Below are 20,002 nucleotides of genomic sequence, written 5' to 3' on the forward strand. Positions count from 1 at the left end.
ACCTCCTCAAGAGCCAAGGCATCTCACTGCCTCCTGTTTAATGAAGTCTGGTGTTTATTCTATGCTGTGCCTTGATTCAGTTATTTATTTTGAAAGTGCTTGGTCAGGAATTACGTAAAGACATGCCGGTTCATCAGTGTAACCCCAGCACTTTGGACATAGGGATTCCTTGGCAGACAGCGTGTTTTCCCACTCTTTGGTAGGCTTTGTAGGCATAGCTGCTGCTGAAATTCAGCAGGCTGGTTTACTTTGCTGGCCCATGTATTATTTTGTGCTTGAGATGAAGGTTGGAAGGGATGTGTCCCTCCTCAGAAGAATCTTAATGAAATGTGTAACTAATTCAACAGATGTTTATTTTTTTCTCTGTCTCTTCTTTTCCAAGGATGATATCGAAAATGCCAAGTATATTTCTCGGTTGTTTGCCACACGACACAAGTTCTACAAACAAAACAAAATCTGCACTGAGTAAGTAAACATTTAGTCCCCCCCCAACTGGATGGCTTTATCAGACTAAATTAATGTCTTTTTGGGGTGCTGTAGGTCGCTTTTCCTATTCACTCTTTTTCCTTGTTCCTTGCAGAAGCTAAAGAAGTAAGCTAAAGCCAGGGCAGGAATGAAAACGTTAATGATGAAGACTGTCTAGTGTAGTGCATATGCCCAGAGAGAGAATAATTCACAAATTGACTGTGAATGCTAGGCTGCCTGGATGGGGTGGCCCGCATTAGCGCCTTTCCAACCCTCTGCTAGGAGTTTGGAGAAGCAGAGCAGTTCCCAATTTGCCAGGGTGCCCCTTCGTGTCAGACGCGGAGTGTGTTCAGAAGTGGGTAACAGAGTGACGAGCTAGCTTGAAAGAGAAGACGCTCCTGTCATCCTCAGCCCCGTGTCGCTTGCACAGTTGGCTAACCCTGCGCGTTCTCCTGGGTCATGTCATCTGACTGTAAATGAGAGGCCAGGGTAATTAGAGGAAGATGTGGAAGACACTCATAGGTGTCGCAAATCCATGTGTATTTTTTTAATTTAATTTGGAAATAAAGATGATAAAGAGGCGTGTGATGAGGGCACTTAAATGCGACCTGACCTCAAATGGAGCGTGCTGGGGCTCACTCTATCGTTGTCTTTTTCTTGGTTACCTTCAAAAGACGTTCCTCAGCCGAATACATTCAGCGGTTTGGGCGCCCAATGTGTTTAATTTTGTTTCAAAGAGCGTCAGGGTTATAAATGCAAGAGAAGAACTGCTTTTCCACTCCCACAGTGGACACATCCGAGAGTATGTAGAGTATTGTCCTAGAGCAGTTCCTGCTGAAGAACGCGGCTGCTTTATAGCTGGAGCGCCAGGTCATGGCAGACTTTTTTCTCCACACCACGGAGGCTCTTTCAAGCCAGTCACTGCAATTGGTCACTGTCGGGGTCTGAAAGTATGTCTGATAGTATTAGGCCTACCCGCTTGGTTTGTAAATGTAAATCAGAAGAAGGCCTGATCGGGGAGTGGCAAGTGAAGCGGCTATACGTTTCTTCTAGACACATTCTCCCATGTGCCCCACCACACCATTCTCTTGAGCAGGTTCCTGATAGGTCACTTCTGTGTATTTCTACTCTGCTGTTGCCCTTGACTTCTCGGGGTATCTTTGACATGAACAAGAATGCTATCCTTGACTTCTCTAGGGTGAATTTAAAAACTGAGAACTGGATTTTACTCTTGTCTTCTGATTTAAGCACAGCTCAGCAAATGGTTTTACTATAAAATTTACGGAGTGCTTTCTTTTTTTGTGTGTAGTCTTTTCCTCCAGTATTAGTGAACATCACATATTAGTCTGAAAACTAAGAAGAAATTCTGTTTCTCAATTCTGCTTCTGTGATAACCATTCCTTTCTTCTTCCTAACCAAGTATAAGAGGTTCCTAACCTCTTACCTGATTAAAAACCTGGGGCGCACTCTCAAAATTATACACACACACACACACACACTCCCATTAAATTCCATATGCAGTTCAGCGTCCCAGCACGATGTTATGGCCTGGGGCATCCCTCTGGAGTTCTGTGAACTGGCATAATCTTAACAGCGTCCTTCTCCACGCACACACAGCAGCGTCCTTCTCCAGAGGGCGATACTCTCTGACCTCTAAAAGATCGTTACTGATTTTTCTGCTCCTGCAGAGCTGCTGCTTGTCGTCTGGAGGTATAGCTCTGTTGAGTGGCTCCTCAATTTCTTGATATAGGGAGAAAAATTAGGGGGCAGTATATATAACATAGGTCTGATAATATTGTATTGTTTAGCCAGTCGTTTAAAAATCCACCATTGCTATATTACCTCCATCATTTCATAAAATATATTTTATCACCAAAAAAGTAGGAAGGATGAAATCTCAGAATAAGGAGAGTCCTTTGAATTGAAGAACTTACCCTAATAAAAAACTGTACAAGTCCTGTTTTTTTTATTTGTTTGTTTGTTTTATGGTAGCACTGAGAATGAGGGAAAATATTATAGCATTTGGGACCCATGGCTTGAAGGCATCTTTGATTTCAACTCTCAAGAATTTGCTAATACTTCCAATTCATTTTTTAATCTGTACATTAAAAAATATGTTGATTCTTAGTCTGGAAAATATCTGATCAGATAAATGTTTGTAAAATGTATTATCTTAATAAAAAGTACCTTTTATATAGTCACACTGAAAATATTGTATCTATTTTGTATTTTCATTTGACTAGAAGCATTTTAAAAATATTTTTTCTTGCATTTTTTAAAAAAACTATGAAGGATTTTACATCTATACAACAGTAGAAAGAGTACAATTTTAAAATCCATGTAATGTGATATTTTCAGTCTTGCTTATTTTCCTCAGTCTTTCTATAGAAATAAGCCTCCATTTGTTTAATATTACTTTGTAAAACTTACTCTAAAAGTATCCTATCTGAACGTTTTGAAAATAGAGAAAAACAAAGGAAATCAAGATTGTTCTTAGTGTTACTACCCGGAAATAAGCCATGTTTATGGCTTGATGTAACAATTACCAATCTTGTTGATTTACTTCCTCTCCCTCCCTTGTCTATCTGGTCTTTTTATATCAATAATAATAACCATTCTCATTTTTTCACCTCTTCATGTAGACAGTCAAATTCTCCACCCCCCATCAGACGCCAGCCTACCTGGAGCCGATCCTCTCTGGTATGTATAGAAGCTGCAGTGATCAAGTGATCTGACTGTTGAGCATTCTTTGTTGTTAATTTGAGGCAGGGGGATGATGAGGGCATCATGAGGAGGTGAAATTTTGTGAGAACACAGAGGCATCATTCTGTCAAGCAGGTGCGATGCACACCCATTTTGTCCCCCTTGGATCCATCTATGCCCACCACTACTCTTAAGTGTGGCTGAGGCTGAGGGTTTACCCTGAGAGTAGGTCTTATTCCAGGCCTGTGGGACCATGTTCCATCAGCATACAGCCCATGGTGTGTTTTCATCCCCTTGCTTATCTGTTCTGGTTGTTGTGTGAAGATACATCTTCAGTTATGAGCTCCACAAATTCTTTTGTGTTCACTGCCATAGAGAGAGCTTAATAAACTAGTGAGAAAATGTCTTCTAAATGAGCAAAAACTGAACGGATCTGGTTGGTGGTCTCAGGCAGAGTATCTGATGGGGCAAATCGATTGCATAGTTCCTAATTTTAGGCCTTTCTAAAAAAATCAGATTTCCAAAGCACTTCGATAATTTTAGGCTTTAGTTAGCCAGCAGAGTTTGAATTGATCTAGCTTTAGCTGCTGCTTTTTTGTTTGTTTTAAGTTGCTCTCCTCATCATGTGAATAAGGAAACAATTAATTTCAATGCATGTGTTCTGTCTTAGGCTATGTTTTGAGGATTACTCAAGGATAACAGATGTTAATAATTGGTTTCCTTTAATGTTTTCTGCTTTTTTTAACTCACAATTCTTTTATTTTAGTTTATTATTTTTTACACAAAATCAAAATAAACATATGACCTTTGAACTTCTCTAGATCAACAGTTCCTTCAAGTTGATAGAATGCAATTGAGCTTTTCTTCATATTCAATGTATACACTATAGCATGTCTTTAACTTGTCTTTTGAAGGGAACGTTTTGAGAAAAAATTATTTTCTGGAAAATGCTTAGATGTGGACTCTTTGAATTCTTGAGTTGAGCCATTATAACATCGCAGTAATTCCTGAGTGCCTATGTGAATATTATTTCTCTCAGTATTATGCACCATACCTCACATGTGGTCCTGGGCCCTGGAGATCTAAGAGAGACCTTGGGCTTTCCCCTGAGTACCAATAGATTTGTTCATGGCACTGAATTCTTTATTCTTCTCCTTTATGAATGTTATCTTCCTTTTCCCTTCTTTAGAGTATAGATGTCTTTATTAGCAAAATAATTTTACATTTACACCCTTGAAACCCTATGGGAGGCAAAGTGTTTTAAAGCTCTCTTGTGATCTTATCTTGTCTTCATTATCCAGAGAGGATGCAGAGGCTTACCTATTTTATTCAGATGAAGACAGTTTATAGGAAGTCTGATCCAATTAATGGCTTCCCTCTTTCTCCTGTCCTTTAGGCTTAAATCATTTCACCAAGAGTTTCTTACAATGAGTGAGTAAGACCAGATAACATTGTCTCTTGGCTTCCTTGCTGATAACCAGAACTTCTCATTGCTATTTTTCACCTGCCCTCTTCTGTCTATATTTTGGCATCAAATTTGTTTCTCTATTAGCAGGTCTGGAAAGAAATGGAATAATGAATTAGAATATATAAAGAGATGCAATAAATAATAAAATCCTGAAATGATGTTTGAGGGATTAGCTATTATTATCCTTTGACAATGCTGTTTGTGAACTGGTGTAAGTCTGCTCATTTATGTCAGTTCATAAACCGTAACTTACTTACTAGATTTTTTAAAATAAGGCAAGAAAAGACAGTAAACCCACTTTGCCTTGCGGTGTATTTCTATTCCCTTGTACAGATTCCTCCCCACTATGCTTTTCTTTAAAGCCTGAAAATGGTTGTGCTACCATGGAAAGCTTGAGTTGAATTATGTATTGCCAAGAAAAGGAAAATATTTTAAATTTCAACTCAAAATCAGCCAAAGGGAGACTTGGGAATATAGCCCCTTTTCTTTGGTAGCCCGAACTGCTTTCTTAGATTGATTTCAGTTCTTCATTTCTTCTGTCTTGATTCCTTTTAATTCTTGGATCCCTTTTCTTTATTGCCACTTTGAAGATCAAGCATTGTTTGTGGCAGAGAAAATGATAGGTGAGTTAGTCACCCAGCTTCAAGCTCTTGGCCGGTGTGGTTCTTCCATTGAGGGATGCTGAGAAAGTGTGACCCCTGCTGGATTTGGTTTTCTTGGTTTGATCTCAGATTCTTCTCTCAAAATAGTAACCTTTAAAATCTATAAGGCTAATAGAAATACAAGAGATTGGCTGGGCACAGTGGCTCACACCTGTAATCCCAGCACTTTGGGAGGCCAAGGCGGGTGGAACACCTGAGGTCAAGAGTTCAAGACCAGCCTGGCCAACATGGTGAAACCCCGTCTCTACTAAAAATACAAAAACTAGCTGGGCGTGGTGGTGCAGCACCTGTGATCCCAGCTACTAGGGAGGCTGAGGCATGAGAATCTCTTGAACTCAGGAGGCGGAGGTTGCAGTAAGTCAAGATTGTGCCACCGCACTCCAGCCTGGGCAATAGAGTGAGACAATGTCTCAGAAAAAAGAAATATAAGATATTACTCTGTTTGGTGGCTTACAAGCTTAAGGGTTTTGAAGATTTTTTTCCCCTGCAAATCAAAACTCTTACTTCAAACAAATTCTTACCTGGAACCTCAGTACATAAATAAAATGGATAATACTTGAGGTAGGGGAGGGAAGAGCTTGATTTGACTGACAGGAAACTGAGACCGACTGAGGTTAAATGGCTTGCTCTAGATTACGTTAGTGCATAACTGTCTTTCCTTTGTTGGCTCACCAAAAAGTGTGCATTTTTTTTGTTTTGTTTTGTTTTGTTTTGTTTCTCTGAAAACTTGTCACTTGTCCCTCTTCCACAGCATGAAGTTATTCAGGTTCAGTCTAAATAGCCATCTTTAAGAGACTGTGGAAAAGATTCTGCACTGCAGTGGCGGGTAGACAGGGCCCTTTCCACACTTGGTTCTGCATATGGGAAGGTCAGCAAGTGGTCTGGAGAGCTATACACTCATTGTTGTGGGCCACATTTGAGATATTTAAATAGATTCACCCTGGGCTCAGTTTAACACTAACCCTGTTCCTGTTGAAGGTTGATGTGGAGCTGTGAACTGGGGTCTCAGGCACAGTTGTACTGATATGTAGGAGCTTGTGAATGGAATTTTGAGAACAAAACAGGTGTCCCTCTTATTCTCATTTCTGAGATGGGTTATAATAATTTACTTTCTCTTTCTTTCTTCCTTCCTTCCTTTCCTTTCCTTTCTTTTTCTTTCCTTTCTTTCTTTCTTTCTTTTCTTTCTTTCTTTTTTTTTTTTTTTTTTCAGATGGAGGCTTGCTCTGTCACCAGGCTGGAGTGCAGTGGCACGATCTTGGCTTACTGCAACTTCCACCTCCCAGGCTCAATGACTCTCACACCTCAGCCTCCCAAGTAGCTGGGACTACAGGTGCACGCCGCCACACCCAGATAATTTTTTTTTTTTTTTTTCTTGGAGACGAAGTCTCAATCTGTTGCCCAAGCTGAAGTGCAGTGGCGCGATCACAGCTCACTGCAACCTCCACCTCCCGGGTTCAAGTGATTCTCCTGCCTCAGCCTCATGAGTAGCTCGGACTACAGGCATGTGCCACCATGCCTGGCTAATTTTTGTATTTTTAATAGAAATGGCATTTCACTGTGTTGCCCAGGCTGGTCTTGAACTCCTGAGCTCAGTGAGTCTGCCTGCCTTGAATAATTTACCTCTTCTAAGTTATTCTTGTGAAAGAAGGCATAGAGAACTTTGCAAGTATATTAGAACATATATAGTAAATGGTTACATTTGGTCTTTGATGGTAACCTCTTTCTCTTTCTGATCTTGAACCAACTTCATTTCTCCCTTACCATTTCTCCAGTTCCAAACTTAGTGATGAGATGGGAGTGCAGATGGGTAGAAGAAGGTTGAGTCAAAGGGGTGGCAGGGACAGCGGCTGCCACGAGCCTCCCTGACGACATGGCGGGACTGCCGTGTGCCTGGGCCGGCTGTGTGAGTCATCGGCCGTGTCTGCCCAGGCCTCCCCACCTCCTCTATGTTCTCTGTTTCAGCCCAGGCAGCAGCCGTACATCCTGCCTCCCGTTCACGTCCAGTGTGGTGAGCACTACTCGGAAACGCACACCTCGCAAGGTAACTCTGGCTTGCCGTTCTCTCTTCTTAAGACAAGAAGTTGAATACCAGTAAGCAGTAAAGAAGGCTTTAAAAAAAAGATGACAGGGATGCTTTCTTTTTAACTTTGTCCTCATCTGAATGACAGTAGCTAACAGCTTCAATTTGTGGATGGCCTAGACTATCAGTTACCTCTGATCAAAAAATTTCCCCACTATTGGCTGCTCAGGGAGTCAGGGCCAAGGCAGTGAGCAAGTCCTTTTCTCCTCCCTTTCCTAAGGGAGCTTAGAGAAGAGAGTTTGACAGCTCAGCCCAAGTGAATGCACTTCACCTTCATTGCCAGTATCATTAAACTCATGGCAGTCACTCAGGTTTTCATGGTGACATAGAACATGGGCATGCAGAATAATTGGAAGAAATAAACAAAGTCAGCCTTTTCTTTTAGCTGTTTTTCTCATCTCTTTCTCCAGCCCCTTTCTTGGTACACTTGCTTTTTTCTTCTCAGAGTAAGGTAAATCTGTTCTATTCCTCTCTTTCTCCCAAAACATCTCCCATGCAAAATGTGTGAAAAAGCTTCTTCTAGTAATGACTTCATGATAACAGCTAACATTCATAGAGCAATTGTGGTATTGCTGTAAGTACTTGCTATACATTGTCTCATGTAATCCTTAAAATAAACCTGTAGGTACTATTATTATTTCTATTTTACAGTTATGGAAATTGGAATACAGAGAGATTAATGGTGGAACTTAGATATGAAAATCGGTAACTCGTAATCATTATGCTAACTGCATTTCAAAAAGAGAGATGGTAGAAAACCTCGGATGTTGGAAATGTAGTAAATGAATAATTAGTTTCTATGTTATCAGCTCCTGGCCATTTTGAATCCTCTGCTGTCTGAAAGTGTGAGCATGAAAACCAAGACAGTCAAGACTATTTAATTTAATAAAAACAGTACTTTTTACAAGGAGACTAGCGAAGTTACCACATTTCTATGGGATGGCACCAAACCCCATGGGAGGCGGATAAATTGCAGCACATTTGTCTCTGTGTCCCCCTGTTTTTTCTGCCCGTCTCATCTGATCAGATCTCTTTACACACTCCTACTCTTCAGATGGTTGAATGTCTTCAGTCACCTTTTCTGTTTTTTACCTTCTCTGATTTTATGCTTATCTGTTTTGCTCATGTTTAAATCTGTAGTGTGAAAAAATGAATATATCTTGGCCACAGAAAGGCAAGAGGTTGCCTTCCTTGGAGGGGTGTGTGTGTGTAAGAGAACACCGGACACCTAGAATGGGCCTGATTTTAGAAATCTGCTTTTTCTCTCTTTAGGGACCTCTTTAAACTATAATTAATTTTTACTTGAATTGACCTAAGTGATGAAACCAGATCTAGAGGGGATTTGGGAAATTACCGAAAAGAACTCATGATTCTAATTTTGGCCTTCATTGCTGCTCAGGACGAACTAGCTGTGCTGACATCCTGGCTACGTCATTTGTTTTGTGTCTTTAGAATGCCCAGCAGTCCCCTGGGTGAAGGGGCTTTTTCCATTGCCGTCAGGAAGAGCAGCTCTAAGTACTTAGTAATTGAAATCTATTGCCCTATTAAAGTTCTTGACTGTCTGGTCTAAATATTCAGTCCTATTGCTGAGCCCTGCACAAGAGGACAGGTCTCCCCAACTGGAGGGCAGTTGTTGGTGCCTGATTTTAAAGCTTATGGCAAAATTGAGAACTTCCCCAAGCGACACTTACTCCAAATGTGTGCATGCCTTCTTCCATTAGGTTCCCATTTTCTTTTCAGTATGTCTTAAGGTGTTCTTTCTGTATGTTGGCATTTCATCCAAGATGGTATCCGTTATTCTGTAGAACATGTGGGTAGAGACCATGGGATTTCACTTTTTATGACTTATTTAAATGAAAAGTCAGCTCATGAGTATGAGGATGTACTTTGTTGTGGCAGGATGGCTTGGAGGTTCACGTGCCTTTGTTTGACTTCTCGTAGACAGCATTTTTCATGGGAATGAAGAAGCCTTGTATTGCAACTCTCACAACAGCCTGGACTTAAATTATTTAAATGGCACCGTCACCAATGGCAGCGTGTGTAGCGTTCATAGCGTCAACTCCCTCAACTGCTCGCAAAGTTTCATCCAGGCCTCCCCTGTATCTTCCAACCTCAGCATCCCTGGGAGTGACATCATGCGGGCCGACTACATCCCGAGCCACCGGCACAGCGCGATCATCGTGCCCTCGTACAGGCCAACCCCCGATTATGAGACAGTCATGCGCCAGATGAAGAGGGGGATACTGCATACAGACAGCCAGAGCCAGTCTCTGAGAAACCTCAACATCATCAACACCCATGCCTATAACCAGCCAGAGGATCTGGTGTACAGCCAACCAGAGATGCGGGAGAGGCACCCCTACACTGTCCCTTATGGGCCACAGGGTGTCTACAGCAACAAACTTGTCAGTCCATCTGACCAGAGGAACCCAAAGAATAATGTGGTACCAAGCAAGCCAGGGGCAAGTGCCATCTCGCACACGGTGAGCACCCCAGAGCTGGCCAACATGCAGCTGCAGGGCAACCATAACTACAGCACGGCCCACATGCTCAAGAACTATCTCTTCAGGCCACCACCCCCCTACCCACGGCCACGACCTGCCACCAGCACCCCAGACCTGGCCAGCCACCGCCACAAGTACGTCAGTGGCAGCAGCCCAGACCTGGTGACCCGGAAGGTGCAGCTCTCGGTAAAGACCTTCCAAGAGGACAGCTCTCCGGTGGTGCATCAGTCTCTCCAGGAGGTGAGTGAGCCTCTTACGGCCACCAAGCACCACGGCACGGTGAACAAGCGCCACAGCCTGGAGGTGATGAACAGCATGGTGCGGGGCATGGAGGCCATGACGCTCAAGTCACTCCACCTCCCCATGGCTCGCCGCAACACACTCCGGGAGCAGGGACCGCCCGAGGAGGGGCCAGGCAGCCACGAGGTCCCCCAGCTCCCTCAGTATCACCACAAGAAGACCTTCTCTGATGCCACCATGCTGATCCACAGCAGCGAGAGCGAGGAGGAGGAGGAGGAGGCTCCAGAATCGGTGCCCCAGATCCCCGTGCTCCGGGAGAAGATGGAGTACAGCGCCCAGCTGCAGGCGGCCCTGGCCCGCATCCCCAACAAGCCCCCGCCTGAGTACCCCGGCCCAAGGAAGAGTGTGAGCAATGGGGCTCTGAGGCAGGACCAACCCAGCCTTCCTCCTGGCATGGCTAGAGCCAGGGTGCTGAGGCACGGGCCGGCCAAGGCCATCAGCGTGTCCCGGACCGACCCGCCGGCTGTCAACGGGGCCTCTCTCGGCCCATCCATCTCGGAACCCGACCTGACAAGCGTGAAGGAGCGGGTCAAAAAAGAGCCCGTGAAGGAGAGACCTGTGTCTGAAATGTTTTCCCTGGAGGACAGCATTATAGAGAGAGAGATGATGATCAGGGTGAGTGTCCTCCTCTCCGGGGGCATTTCCCAGTGTGAAAGCGCATGCTTCAGGCACTGAGCAAGGGGCAAGCCTTATGCAGGGAATGTGGTAGGTTTTTAAGCAATCACTGAACATTTAAACAGGTAGTATTTTATTACACAAAATGTTGGGTTTTGCCCTTTCAAATAAATCTTCCATTCTCTTTCGTGACTTCTAACAGGTGTACTTGGTAGGTTGTTGAGGCCAATGGCCTCAGCTAGTATTTTGCTGTTTATTCAAGGCTCAAACTTCCAATTGTGTGAGCTGCTATTATGGAAGCTCACCTTTCTGTGTCTTTCAGTGTTTTATTTTCTTGAAGGAAAGCTGTCCCCCACCTCCATTTAGATATTAAAAGCAACATCCTTATACCGCCTTCTGTATAGATCCATAAGTCCAGACTCGCCAATATTGTCTTGGTTGTGATATGTTAGCTTTATATTCAGATTTTCTTTCAATAAATGTTTCACACAGATTCAAGAAAATTATAGCAATTAGATATATAACTCAGTAATTGGATAATTATCCATTGAACTTATTCTATCAAAAATTCACCCACATGTATGTGAATACACACATACATATATATACATACGTATTACCACTTGAAGATCCATCCTAGTATTAGACATGAATAGGTCTTCTTCATAATATGTACAGAGCCATGTATGGTGGGGGCTACCTGTAGTCCCAGCTACTTGGGAGGAAGAGGTAGGAAGATCACTTGAAGCTGGGAGTATGAAGCCAGCCTGGACAATATAATGAGATCTCATCTCTACAGAAAAAAAAAGAAACCACAGGTATCATGGCAGGAGCCTGTAGTCCTAGCTAATCAGGAGGCTGAGGTGGGAGGATTGCTTGAGCCCAGGTGTTCAAGGCTTCAGCGACCTATGATTGTGCCACTGCATTCCAGCCTGGATGACAGGACTAGACCTCATCACTTAAAAAAAAAAAAAATTGTACAACCTGGGGAGACAGTTATGTTGTCAGAACAGGACTATGCAGGTACATGTAGAACAATGAAGTGAATCTGTTCTTACTAGTGAGAAAATGTTTGGATTATTGCTACTTTAAAAAATCTCGGCTGGGCGCCGTGGCTCACGCCTGTAATCCCAGCACTTTAGGAGGCTGAGGCAGGCAGATCATGAGGTCAGGAGTTCTAGACCAGCCTGACCAACATGGTGAAACTCCATCTCTACTAAAAATATAAAAATTAGCTGGGCATGGTGGCGCGCACCTGTAATCCCAGTTACTCACGAGGCTGAGGCAGGAGAATCACTTGAACCCGCAAAGCGGAGGTTGCAGTGAGCCGAGATGGCGCCATTGCACTCCAGCCTGGATGACAGAGCAAGACCCCGTCTCAAAAAAAAAAAAAAAAAAAAAAAATCTCCATTGCTGCTTGCCATGAACATTTTCACTCCCTTAAAAAAACCAATTAGAACTAATCAAAGCCAGATTGACTTCTCTTCATTCACCACGGTTGTACCATACGGTAGCCAAGCCTAATTTTAGGAACTCTGAAACAGTTGTAACTTAAAATTTGCCTTGATGGAATCCATTTGGCCATCGTCATTTCCAGGTCTTCCTAACCCATCATTGGGATTCAACCTGAAAAGAACAATCAAGGCCCAATGATTTAAGGAAGCCAAGTTCCTGGGGTCAGAAATTGAATCTATAGCAACCTTGTTACTTTTGGAAAACCTTAAGAACATTCTCAACCTCACAGTTTTGGCCAGCCCCACTAGAGTAGTGCTAAGAGATTTTTATACAGACATGACTGTTTGCAAACCTGGAAGGAAATTGTGCAAGGTGTACCTTTGCCTCTAGCAAAGAAAACCTTTGGCTTGGAATGGAAGAAATGTATGGGTGGGTGCCACTGGGAGAGAGCTTTCCCAGCATGGAAGAAAGCAATTTATTGGTAGAAAATAATTTTTCAATACTTCTTCCACGCCACTTAAAAGCAACATTAACATCAAGAACCTATCAGTCTAAGCATTTAATTTAGCTATTTCCCCTGCCAACTCGATACTTAATGATGTCCACATGGTCCCTTAACCTCATTTTGGTTGTATTCATCCTCTTCTCTTCTTACTCGTATTAAACAAATAGCCTGTAGCCAAAATCTTGGCAGGGTCTCCTCCTTATAGCTCCTTGCATTATCACAAAGGAACAAGGGGATTTTCACTATTGTTTTTTCTCCAGATGCTTTTCCATTCCATTCATGTAGGTAATAATGACTAGCAAATTTTAGCCATTAACCTTTAGTTCAAGAAAATAATTATCCCATTTCTACTTCATTTTCCCTGTTGATTTTTTTTTTTTTTCCCAAATCTGCTACACTCAGGAGCTCAAGGACACCAGCAGACCTTAGAGGTGGATTAGGAGCTTCTTCAGTGAGCCAGGAGGCCAGGCAAGGTGGTGACAATGCCAGTGGCTCTGAGCCCAAGATGAGTCTCCACCTGTTTTGTTTTAATGCAAAACTCACCCCTTAGCCTAAGCAGCATCCCCACAGGTCAGATACTTCTCTGCTCTCCTCACTATGGGCAACTTTTGCCAGCTTGATGGGAATTCATGAGAGGTGATGGCCATTCTAAGGGCCCTCTTGATCAGAACACAATGAGAAACTTTTAGCAAAAGAAAACTCAGGAGTGGGGCGGAGTGTGCAGGTATGGTGAGAATTTGCCCTCTGGGCAGCTCTCCTGGACCTGCTTGTCTATTTGATGGATGGTTCAGCTGCTTTTGTAGCTCCTCATTCTGGCTCCTACCGCTTCCTTGAAGATACTTCCCTGCTTGTAGTCCCCTAGCCAGAAGTTGATGCACTGAGAAGAAAAGGCCAGATCAGAGCTTGTGAATTATTATTATTATTATTTTTATCTCTGGTAGCAAGCTGATAGGGTGAGAAGGATCAAAGAGACATACTTTGATTTATCACTGAGTAATAATCCTTTCTCAATAAAGACAAGTTAATTACTTTCTGTCTTAGACCCAGTTAGGGTCGCCTTGTAGGGCAGGTGGAAAGGAAGCGGGACTGCTGAGAGGAGCTCAGGACCCATTTTCCAGAACTATTACCTTCTCAAAACTTTGGAGAGCAGTGAAAATAGATTCCCAAGTGAAAGAGGTGACAGAAATAAAAAAATAAAAAAAAAGAAAAAGAAAAACTCTTTCTCCCCAAAACTAGCAGCAAGCAAACAAAGACCTAAAACATTTTAATCCAGAATCTTCTCCCAGGGGGTTCCCAAGAATTGACAGACCACGGCCATTTGTAAGAATATTATATCTTTTGGTGGTAAGTCTTTGGGTACTGTAAACCCAGAAAATCTGAGACAGGTCTCAGTTAATGTAGAAAGTTTATTCTGCCAAGGTTGAGGGTACACACCTGTGACACAGCCTCAGGAGGTCCTGATGACATGTGCCCAAGGTGGTCGGGGCATGGCTTAGTTTTATACATTTTAGGGAGACATGAGACATCGGTCAGTATTGGTTCTCTCTGGAAAGGCGGGACAACTTGAAGCAAAGGCAGGAAGACTTGCAAGTAGGGAGGGGGCTTCCAAGTCACAGGTAGGTGAGAGGCAAATAGTTGCATTCTTTTGTTTCTGATTAGCCTCTCCAAAGGAGTCAATCAGATACGCATTTATCTCAGTGAGCAGAGGGGAGACTTTGAATAGAATGGGAGGCAGGTTTGCCCAAGCAGTTCCCAGCTTGACTTTTCCTTTTAGCTTAGTGATTTGGGGTCCAAGATATTTTCCTTTCACAGTACTTTTCTCACTTTCTCCCAGTAACCTCCTCTGAGACACTCCTTTGGTTTGTCTGATGAGTCCGTGGTCACCAGGACAGGCATCCTATTGTCAGTGTCACTCACACAGGCTTCATTCTGATTGTAGGTGACATTATGGAAACACATGGAAGGGCGTAATGCAGTCCCCCCACCTGCAATTAGAATAATTCATAACTCTGTGGGATGGCTCCATCAAGACCTCTTCCTGGGGAGTGAATTTATACATCATAGAATAAGGAAAAAAGTGTCTCAAGGCTTGAAAAGAAACCGGGGATTCAATGGCTCTTCATCTGTGGCAGTCAAATGAATCTGCAAATGGGTTGCCCTTCAGTGTGAATCAAAATCCTAAACCTTGCAAAACTCATCTGCTTCTGTGAGGAGTGCCTGTGTTCTTCCCTTAACTTCCAGGACACACTTAATTTTAGGAAAGGCCTTTGTGGCTTGCTTGAAGTGAGCATAAAGAGCTTTTCATAGTCGGTCAGTTTCAAGGACCTGAGGAAGCACAGCAGGAGGCTAAAAACCAGCCCTGCCCAATCCAATTTCAATTTAGAGTTGAGGGTGGAGAGGATGGAAATCAAAAAGCCACAAACCGGGGCCAGGTGTGAACATCGAAACCTTTCCCTAAGTGGTCTGCTCGGTTCTGGAGTCCATGTTCCCCCATAGCTCAGTGGCATGCAGTGATGTCCCACCATCTGTGTTGGCAGGCACAGTCTCTGTTATTGTGGGCCCTCCTGGGTGAAGCCTGAAGGGTAAGGCCTGTGGATCATCTTAGATGACCCCAGCCAGGCTTTGGTGTTAGTGAGTTTGCTAAACCACATCAGTTTTCAATTCTGGGCATGATACCACCCTTAGGTACTCCAAGGACATCCTCAGGACGGAAACTTAGGAAGATTTTTCTCTACAGTTTATGTGTGTGGATCTCTCAATCAACAACAAACTGTTTTACAAGTTTTGCTCCATTCCATCTGTGCAAAAGGTCCATCACTGTGATTGGATTAGATGATTCCTATAACCCTGTTTCTCTTTTCCTTGTCTTGTCATCCTTATCTTTCTAAAGTGTATCTCACGTACCCTATTTTGTTTTTGTTTTGTTTTGCCCTATGGCAGGGTGTATTTTTAGGGAGTCTTTTTTCTTATTTATTGGTGTATCTAGCTAAGGAGTTAATTAAGAATAAAAGCTCAGGAGTCCTGTAGGAACTGGCTTCCGGGGGCCCAGTGGGAATAGTGGGAAGGCTGTGTTTGAATTTGCCCTACTGATGGTGATTGTCTGCATTCCTTGGCTGGGGAGTTACAGATTTGAGGAGATTAAAACACATTCCAACATTCTACTAGTATTATAAACAATGAGAACATGTCTTTTCTTGCCGCAAGAATCTAGAGAAGCAGAAGATGGCAGGCCTGGAGGCACAGAAGAGGCCGCTGATGTTGGCAGCGTTGAACGGGCTCTCGGTGGCTCGAGTCTCAGGGCGGGAAGAGAATCGAGTTGATGCCACCCGGGTTCCCATGGACGAGAGGGTAAGTGGCAGGCTTGTCAAATGTGATTCATTCTCTGTAGTCTGAGGATCCCAAAACACCCTCCTTCCTCAAATATGCCAGCACTGAGATTTGTGTGATGCATTATTTCTTCAGTCTGAGATTAGGAAGATCAGGCATAATTGTGTTGCATTAAATCAGTCCCTTCCAGCATCTCCTGTTTCTTCATTCCGGTCTTCCTGCTTTGTCCGGTTGGCGGATCATTGGTTGCCTAAAACCACCAGCCCCTAACATGCTGTATGACTTGGTCAAGTCACTCAATTTCTTTGGGCCTGCTTCCCTTTTTGTAAAATGCACAAGTTAAACACTTGCGGTAGCTCTCAATTTCTATGATTTTTGTGAGCAATTGCCATTTCTTAGGAAGTGATTATTTTATCCAATCATTTATTTTATTTTAATTTTTTAAAACTTTTAGTTTTGGGGGCACATGTGAAAGTTTATTACATAGGTAAACACGTGTCACAGGGGTTTGTTATACGTATTATTTCATCACCCAGGTATTAAGCTCAGTACCCCATGGTTACCTTTTCTGTTCCTCTCCCCCTTCCACCCTCCACCCTCAAGTAGGCCCCAGTGTCTGTTGTTTCCTTCTTTGTGTTCATAAATTCTTATCATTTAGCTCCCACTTATAAGTGAGAACATGCAGTATTTGGTTTTCTGTTTCTGCGTTAGTTTGCTAAGGAAAATAGCCTTCAGTTCCATCCATGTTTCCCGCAAAAGACATGACCTTGTATCCAAGCATTTATAGAGTTCTTTAAAAATGCTGTCCCCTCATATGGCCATAAAATGAGGCTGATTTATAATTGTCTGGATAATGCATTGTGAAAACATGGGTTTTGAAAAGCAGAAAGCAGCTGCATGGTAGTGTTTTAGAGGTGAAGAAAGGTGTATCCTTAGTTCCTGAAATTGCTGTCAGAAGGTTAATAAACAGGTTGTATAAATGTAATAGAGTACTAATAAAATTAGGGTGTTCGATTTCTGCCAGTATGTATCCAGAATTAGAATGTTTTTAAAGCCAGAAGGGACTTCAGAGGAATCATTTAACCCAATTAATACCATGTTATTGTAATTATTAGTTTGGCCAGGGAAGAGGTAAAAAGAGAGAGATTTAATCCTCAGAGCTATAGAACTGTGGACCCAGTGTCATCTTAAAAACAGCTACATAGGTGGAGAAAAGGATGTTTGGATAATTAAAATTAACAGTCTCTTTATCATTAGGACTTTAAACTGTTGTTAATAGCAAAAAATTGATTTTTGAATTTTAACTCTTGCTAGTTCTTGCAGATTTGTTCTACTTATGAGTAAGAAGGAAAATGGTTATTAGACAAGGGAAACAATCAATATGGTTGATAAGGAGACAAACCGAGTATTGATTATACAACTTGAAATCTCTTATTAAAACAATCGCTAAATATTTAAAGAAATTTGGTTGTTTCATTGAGTTTTTGGATCCAATAATTTAGAGAGCTGAAGATCAATTTCTGTTGCAGTTCAGAACCCTGAAGAAGAAACTAGAAGAGGGAATGGTGTTCACAGAATATGAGCAAATTCCAAAGAAAAAGGCGAATGGCATTTTCAGCACAGCAGCTCTGCCAGAAAATGCCGAGCGCAGCCGAATCCGTGAAGTTGTCCCCTATGAGGAGAATCGAGTAGAGCTGATACCAACCAAAGAAAATAACACGGGATATATTAACGCCTCCCACATCAAGGTAGGAAGGCAAGCCTGTTAGAAGGTTTGTTAAAGATGGCTGGGTTAAAGGTAAAAATGCGGGGAGAAGAAAATGTGTGGGCTGCAGCTGTACCTTTTGGCTTGTCCCCAGACCCTCAGGGATGGTTTTTGAACTCCTGTGCTTTTCTTAGTCAGGTGGAAGGGCATGTCTATCACTGCAGAGAGAAGGAAGTCTAGCAGCCTCAGGAAGACCCTCGGGTCAGGGATTTCTGAAGCTCACTCATGACAGAGGCCTTAACTTTTTCTTCTCTCTGTGGGCTGTAACTTTGTCTATACTCACAGGAAAAACTGAAGATTATCCTTTTTGGTTTGTAATTAGCAGAGATGGAGACTTTGGAAGTTACAGGTATTGCGTTACTGACATTCAGGTGTTATGTTCAATAACAACAGAAACGATTGTTTCTCCCTTACAATACTGTGGGTTATGTGTTTTATAAAAGCACAAGTCCTATTATTGCATGGTATTTAGAAGAGTGGAGTAATTTTCACCTGCACTCTAAAAGTGTGGTTAATATTGAATCTTGAAAGATGTGCCACATTAGTCAATGAATTTGTGTTAGTAAGTTTTTGTTATTATTTCAAATACTTTAAACCTTTGTATGTCAGTATTACATAGTTTAGCACTTCTGCAGTTGAGTTATGGATACATGTGTACATATAGTTAAATGTTTCTTAAATAGCTTACCTTCCTCAGAGTCCCTGTTAACAGAGGATACTTATTTAGAATGTCACCATTTGCTCTCAACTCTGAAGTGGGAGATTTGTTCATCTATTAATGTTAAAGCCATTGTTATAGGATGTTGTTAAATAATACAAGGTTCAATTAATAGTCTACTGTGATCAATAGCCTTAGAAACCTGTTTTTGGCCTCGTCTAGAATTATTTGCTTTCCTCATTGGACTTTTCAACTGTAGCAGAATTATTAACAGGTTTTATTGAGCCTCTAAAGGCTAGTTAGGTATCTAGTTTGTGTGTCAATTATAACTAGTTTTGATACAGAATGTGAAAAGTATAGCATGGTTGGGTATATAGTATTTTTATTAATATACACAGACAACCATAGTTTTTAATAATTATAAACTGTCAAAAGAAATATAAAAGAGTAACTGTCATAGATCATGTTACTAATTTTACTTGGATTTTGAGAGTGAGAAGTAAAAAATGAACTCTAGGAAACTCTTAAATAAACTGTCGGTGGGTTTCATGGGCTTAGTTTAGATTATGAAACAATGACCAACGTAATGTATTCAAACAAGGATGCAGTTCACACAGCTGCTTCTTGATAGAGTGTCTATGAAGATCTTACATAGCAATATTATATTATCTTCTTCTTTTGGCCAGATCTCTTCCACTATTTTCCATCTGCTCTCTGAAAAAAGCTGTCACTTTGTATAAACTGTGCCCATCGGGCATTGTTAACTGAGAAGCATTCCCTTCCTTGGTATTCTCTGTGGCCCACATTTCATCCTGTGGATCTGGGTTAGACATGGGTGCATTTAATAGACCCATGGAGCTTGCAAGAACTTGTCCCTGTGTTTTGGAATAGAGGTGTATATTTTGCCAATGTTTTCCCCCCTGGGTTCCAAGCAGCCGTTAACACAGAACAGAGATTTATTTGCTCCAGAGGTGGAATCACATCTGTGAAATCTACCTCAGTAGCACTGCTTGTTGTGTTTTTAATGCAGGTTTTAATACCCTCCTGTCAATACTTGGAATATGCTGAAAGGCCCCAGGCAGCAGCAGCATTCTCTGGAAGTATTTATGTTTCCTATACGTTGGGTGCCAGAGAGGCTAATGTTTAAAATCATAATTCCACGGATAAACCAAACTCCTAGCCAGCAAATATATGAATGTTATCTCCCACTAGTATTTGGAAAATGGATTTTTCTTGCCAGCTTTGACCTAAACATGTCTTGTGTAATGAGACAATAACTTACATTGTTTTTGTTTGAATCAAGTTAGCATACAGTTTTATCAAATAAATGAGGGAAAGAAGTTTCAAACAATGATGACTTCATTGCTTTTTGAACTCTCCAGAGATCTGCATTGCATAGATGTAGAAGGGGCCTGCCTTTGCAATATCAAGGCACAGAGCTGGAAGGGAGAATAGAAAGAATTCCTCCAAAGGCCACCATTTCACCTTGACAGCA

At 42.2% G+C, this 20,002-nt stretch overlaps 1 protein-coding gene across 1 annotated transcript in view; it reads left to right on the forward strand.

The window, feature by feature from the left end:
* PTPN14 (protein tyrosine phosphatase non-receptor type 14) overlaps window positions 1-20,002 on the forward strand; it is a 209,516-nt gene that overhangs the window by 170,666 nt on the left and 18,848 nt on the right. The window contains exons 11-16 of the mRNA XM_017868794.1: window positions 383-465; window positions 3,108-3,165; window positions 7,261-7,339; window positions 9,320-10,797; window positions 15,962-16,105; window positions 17,614-17,832. Of these exons, the coding sequence (XP_017724283.1) occupies window positions 383-465; window positions 3,108-3,165; window positions 7,261-7,339; window positions 9,320-10,797; window positions 15,962-16,105; window positions 17,614-17,832 (2,061 nt within the window). The remainder of the gene's footprint in view (window positions 1-382; window positions 466-3,107; window positions 3,166-7,260; window positions 7,340-9,319; window positions 10,798-15,961; window positions 16,106-17,613; window positions 17,833-20,002) is intronic.

Source organism: Rhinopithecus bieti, unplaced genomic scaffold (assembly GCF_001698545.2).
Source record: "Rhinopithecus bieti isolate Rb0 unplaced genomic scaffold, ASM169854v2 scaffold_2574, whole genome shotgun sequence".
Classification (NCBI taxonomy): domain Eukaryota; kingdom Metazoa; phylum Chordata; class Mammalia; order Primates; family Cercopithecidae; genus Rhinopithecus; species Rhinopithecus bieti.